Genomic DNA, 6,000 nt, shown 5'->3' with positions numbered 1-6,000 from the left:
ATGAAGTGCTGGTGCATGCTCACGGTGCTCTGGTTTTACAGTGTCTTGCTCAAGGAACATCAAAGTCTCGAAAGTTGTCAGCACAACCCACGCTGGACAGAAGTGCCCCACACACTGAGTGCTTTATAATGCTGCTTTCACTCTAGTTAAAGCCATGGTCATGTCATTTATAAGAGCTGCAGAGAAAATAACATTTTACTAGATCAAAAACATCGAAGCTTTACTAAAGAGACAACCCAATCATCAGAATAAATGTTGGCATTGTATCTTTCTATAAACAATGGATATGTTACATTCATACGTTATTTACTCTACATTTACATTTATTTCCATTTCAACAACTGTGGTTAACTTGGTTAGTTTTGGGCACAAAAACCCACTTAAGCGTCATTGCTACCAAGCTTGCCAATTCAGTACAGTTTGTTTACACATTAGAACAGTTAGTTTGACATTTTCATTGTCAAAAGTTGTACATGGTACAAATAAAATACTCCATTCGATATTTTTTTTTCTATTTTAGAACCCTCTGTTGAGATATTTAGCTTATGTATGCAACTTTAGAAACACTGATATGACATAGATGAAATGTACAAATGTAAAATATCCGTGGTTTGCAGATATAAACAATACCAACATTATCTGGCAACTGAATGAGATATTGGAAAAATTAATCTGTATAACTCACACTCTGACAAATCTGTTGTGTACGAAGCAGTTTTTAATTTATGCACAGTAACACAAGCAAACATGTAAAAAGAGTTAGTTGCAACTGAACCACTGAATAACCTAATATTTGGTTATACACTCTGAACAGAAATATCTCAACTTGATGAATGGATCTCATCGTATAGTATATGGGTAGCGCTCCAGTTGGGGTTCAGGAAAGAAGCATCTGCTATGCTCCATCTGTACAGTAAATGCCATTAACATCCTGCTCTCACAAATTACATATTTAACTCAGAAGCCAAAGGAATAGCGAACACTATCAAAATTCAAAAACATTATTATTATTTTTTTTTTTACAAAAAATATAAAAAGTACGGTGACAAAGACTGAACTTGATGCAGGCTGACATGGATACTCCTGATTACTTGACTGGATGCACATAAACTTTCTTTTTTAAAAGGAAATGTTTTATTTTTTAAACACTTGAGACACTGAATAAATGTATTTAGAAAAAAACTACAGACGTAGGTTTTAAACTTAACATCCTGTACAAAGCAAAAAATAAAAAATGGAAAAAAAGAGAAAGCAAAAATAATGTTACACTGAAAGTTCAGTCACTGCGAGCTGCTAGAGCCTGCAACAGAAAAAAGTGGACAAACCTGACCAACGGCCTCAAATATCTACATCCTGATTCTAGGAATGGGGGTGGATATTGATCCATCTGGAGACTGCTGCAGCCGTGAATGCTAAAAGCCATCAGGCATCACCACAGTCTTTGTTTTTATGACTTCCAAAACCAGTCCTGAACTTAAGACCAGCAAAAAAAAATGCTGCTTTCGACTCCCCAAACCCTGGAATGCGATCAACCATGCAAAAACGAAACAGAACAGCAGAGAAAACACGTCAAATGAAGTCATGCAAAGCGGTTTTGTGGTTATTTCCCATCATTACAAATGCAGATCTGTTTTTAGAGGCGTCACAGGAAAGTTAAATGGGGATCACGTTTCCCACTGTCTCTTCGAGTTCTTATTTTTCCCTTTTTTGTCCACTTGGGAAATCCAGTTGTCCATTTCTCAGAGAGAGTCAAGGCAAGATTTGCCCCCCAAAAATGAGCTTTCCAAGTGTACCCCAAGGCACCTGAGAGAAAGTGGGCATTTCCCTCTGTTGGCAACACTGTGTGTCTGTTTTTATTACATACCAGCTGCCATAGAGTCTGAGAGTGGGACTATCCCACGCATGGTGTCACGAATCTCAATACAAAGCACAAAGAAAAGAATACAGTCAAACTGGATGATAGGGTCGGTGTCCCCACCTATGGTATGGAGTCTGAACTGCCGAATCAAGGCTTAATAATCATCGTAGGTGTTGAGGTCGGTGAAGTATGCATTGGTATAGGTCTTCCCGGCAAGCTGTGGGTTGAAGTACTTATTTCTTTCCTCCAGAATCAGATTATTTTTGTTGAAGGCCTGCGGATAAAAAAAAAAAAAAATGGAGAGGATAAAAGGGAAAGGAGTCAGCATGGACTTGCCTGCGACACATGGATCAAGTGATTATTCAGCCCAGATGGCAAGGTAAAAGCAAATCCATCTAGCCCCAAAAAGAAAAAAAAAGGAGCAACACAAATCAATGGGGAGGCCGCTCAGTGAATGAAACATACATTTCACGGAGCAAGGTCAAAGCATTTGCAAACAGGCTGGAAAAATGATAAGCCACCACAGGGCGAAATTATTTTGATGCGCGTCCGTATGTCCACCTCTGTCATCTCTAATACCCAGCATCAGCAGTTTTTATGGCCCTCCAATTGTTGGTCCTCTAGGACAATCTGAGCCATAAAAATCGATCAAGGGTGAGTCTCTTTTCTGTTAAACAATGAGGAAGAGCCATGGGGGCATCTTCTCTGTCCCTGCGTGACATAGTAAACATGGAATGAGCTTCTGATGTGGTGCTCAATACAACATCAGCAATTTGGCAAATGGATGTGTTCATATGCATTCTGTTGCGTGTGCTGGGAAGTCCCTTGGGGCAGTGTAATTGAACACTTGATGATGCTGCATTTGCCATTGATGGATGCTTCCGACTCGACACTGATAGGGAACAAGTGTGCTGGACGAAAAACTCATACATTTCGCTTCTTCCCCATTATGTGATTTGCACACAAAGGGAATGTAATCAACACTCCCGCAGCCCCGGAGATGGTTATGTGTCTCCGCAGGTGGCCCCATGGCTGCTTTTAAACAGCTGTGCCACGATGCTTGTTAGCATCATCTCCTTTGTCTTCTTGCCTTAAACCGCTTTAATTGGCTGAAGAATGATTACATTTGAGTTTGCGGTGCGGTAAACAAAATGTGCTTAAACTAAGAAGTGGCATAAGTGATAGAGAGGTAACAGAGGAGCATAATAAAACAGCATCACAATGGATTTTCTTTTCAAACCCATCAAATCAAAAGCCGCCAAGGAAAAACTGAGGACAAAACAAGAAAGACAAACATGAAAAAAACATGCAAATGGGGGCACTTTTTGAAAGAGAAAAATAAGGTGGGGGATACACTGCCTTCTCACAAGCCGGGAGGGAGAAGGGAAGGATGGAGGGATGAAAGGGTCTGAGCAGAGAAAGAGAGTCTGTACTCCAACCTGCCACACACAGGAAGTGCCACAGGAAGTGGAAGGGCGGGGCACGGTGGGGAAGAGGAAGTAGTAGAGGTTGGGGTCAAAGAGTTGTTGGGAGGGGATCAAGAGGCGAGATGCTGTAGAGGTCAGAGGTTAGTAGAAAATCTCCAGGCCACGCATGGACACCCCCATGTTAGCAGAGAGAGGCTGGTGCATGGCGGGGTCGTCCAAGGGCAAGAGTACCGACACATCTGGCTGCAGGGAGGAGAGGAATGGGCAAGAGTCATCCTCAAAGAAACCCTAAGGCCATATTCTGTTTAACAGGAAGCCTGGAAATATGATAAACTGTACATAAAACTGCAGCTACTTAGGACTGAGATCATAAACTAGCCGGCTGGAAATACTCCAGTTGGCCAAGAAACCAGTATGAAGGGTATCTGTGATTCACTGTGTGTAATAGTAATGACTCATCAACATCAGGATTTGAGCCAAAAACTCTCAAATATGGCATCAGGTGTTCATCATTCCTCCCTATAAATGCTCAAAAGAGGCATATTACGGTTTTCCACATTTAGTGGTTGAAAATTCACTGCAACATCCAAACGGTTTTGGGCTCAGTGAGTGAAGGTTGGAGGCAGAATGTGCTTTTGGAAAATTAGACAGTGTTCATTTGTCATGCAGCTCCTTTTGTACTTTCACATGGTCTGTCTATATTCATATCTGCCTCTATTTGCAATAGGACTAAATGAATTATGCTCTGTGCTCCTGACTCTAATTGCATGACAGATGAACGCTCCTCACACCTTTATTCTGCAATGAAATTACATTTGGAGAAGTTTGCCCCGAGCCTTCTATTCTCACTCGGTGGTAGTTTTACAAAACACTTTCATATCAAAGAGCTAGTTTTTGCAAACAGAGATCCAAGTATCCACTTAGTCTAAAATATGTCTGTATTAAAGACTTCCTCTGACAGAATGTCAAATACAAATGAAAAGAAAACTTGCCTAAAAATTTGCTGATTCATCAGCATTATAGTAAAATCAAGTTATAATACCAAGCTTAGTGTAAAACATTGACGACGGACGGCACGCTAAACCCCTCCCAGCGATTGTGCAGTCATGGCCTTACCAATCCCCTTGTTTATCAACCTTTGAATTTATGTCCAATTTGAAGTTTTGCATATGGGGCTGTAGAAGTATTTCAGGTATTTCTAGCATTTTCAAAATCAAAGACAAGAGGAAAGGTTTGAGAAAATGGTTCTTCTGCTCTAAAGTAGTTGCAAACATTAGCATGCTCAGCTATTCATCTTACTACCTACAGCAGTGTTACTTGAACCTCCACTGTGTAGCCAGGCTAAATGCCCCATCTTATTGTCATTAGAAAGAACTATGCAATACTTTAGCCTCATCATCCAGTTCCCCCTGTTGCATTTCAATTGGCTGTTCACTCAGCCAGTCAATGCTTGCTTTTGCTGCATTTCCACTACTCTTCTCAACTCGACTCGCTTTATTTTTGGTTTTCCATTCGCAAAAGTTGTCACTAGTACCTGGTTCTTTTCTTGGTATCACCTTTTGTCAAGGTTCCATGCTAAGTTGATACTAGAGGGTGGAGTTAAAACACTGCAGACCACTGATTGGTCAGAGAAAATCTTCACTGGAGCGACAAAAGGCAGCCTGCAAAAACCTAACTAAGTCGCCCCAGACATTTAAAAATGGTGGCTCATAAAACTATGCCAGACACTATGCTGTACAATGTACCATTAATGAAGAGCAGAAGCATTTGACCAACAAAAATCAACCAGCATATGCCCCTGAATTCCCAACCTAATCCATCCAAATCTGTGATATTGAGAACTTAAGTCAGATAATTAAATACATTTTCTCATAGGCCTATAAGATACATTCGATGAGCAAGTATTTGTAATTTGTAATAAGATCCCTTTTTGATGTATTTGTGCCCATCTGTGATATAGCTGTTAAGTGCACACTGAAGAGTTATTTTAAAGTGAATCAGCTGGAAACAGAGAGGCAAGCAACACGTTAGTTTATTAATCTAGCTACAGTACTAACAACTAATAAAAGAAGGCTAGTTTGAAATCAAAGACCCATCATTTACGAAAAATTGCTACAAATTTCAAAAATTCACTCTGCCACCATTATTGTAAACTGCATATCTGCAATGCTTACAATGCAATGCAAACTTAACAGGTATTGCAACAGTAACTACAGTAACTAAAGAAGGGCAGCTTAGCTTCTCTACAGCTATGATTCATGTCATGTACAGAAGCCTTGCATATCCAATAGCTGCCAATCAGCAGGCAGACCAATAAGTGCCAGAGCCTTAAAATGGCTGACTAGTGCCAGACTATCTAACAAATGTAATTTGTAAGAATATTCTGTGGCAAATTCTTTTATTGTTATAAAAACCTCATTACCCGATTCATTACTTCTTAGGCTCCTTTTAAGGGTAAAAAATGAACAAACTGTTAAAATGATTGAAATGCTCTTTAATACAGAGCTCTGGGAATACTTGAAAAAAGCCCAGCTGGGGCATAGAGTAGCTATGGACAAGCACCAATCACCAGCTCGGTCTGGCACTAAAGGCCTGATGTATCAGTGGATAAGAGGCTGTTTGTACTACCAGAGTAGCTGATCTCTGTCACTGGCTCTGCTGCATCCGACTGTCTGCAATTTAGGATGCAATAATGACACAAAGGACCTGTCTAAG

The 6,000-nt window shown here is 40.4% G+C and overlaps 1 protein-coding gene across 2 annotated transcripts in view; it reads right to left on the bottom strand.

The window, feature by feature from the left end:
• Positions 1-700: 700 nt before the first annotated feature.
• Positions 701-6,000, bottom strand: part of sema5a (sema domain, seven thrombospondin repeats (type 1 and type 1-like), transmembrane domain (TM) and short cytoplasmic domain, (semaphorin) 5A) — a 146,949-nt gene continuing 141,649 nt past the window's right edge. The window contains exons 22-23 of one of the 2 annotated variants that reach the window (XR_015775375.1): positions 3,298-3,528; positions 2,000-2,132 (exon numbers count right to left, since the gene is read on the bottom strand). Coding sequence is in view for 1 of the 2 variants with exons in the window: in XM_042510744.2 (XP_042366678.1) it covers positions 2,013-2,132 (120 nt within the window). In the remaining variant the exon portion in view is untranslated. Of the gene's footprint in view, positions 2,133-3,297; positions 3,529-6,000 lie in introns of both variants that reach the window. The other variant, XM_042510744.2, reaches the window with a different exon arrangement.

This window comes from Plectropomus leopardus, chromosome 21, assembly GCF_026936395.1.
Source record: "Plectropomus leopardus strain MGB_pleo_1.0 chromosome 21, ASM2693639v1, whole genome shotgun sequence".
NCBI lineage: Eukaryota > Metazoa > Chordata > Actinopteri > Perciformes > Serranidae > Plectropomus > Plectropomus leopardus.
Note: the sequence above shows the minus strand (reverse complement) of the source record. Positions and strands in the feature narration are given on the sequence as shown.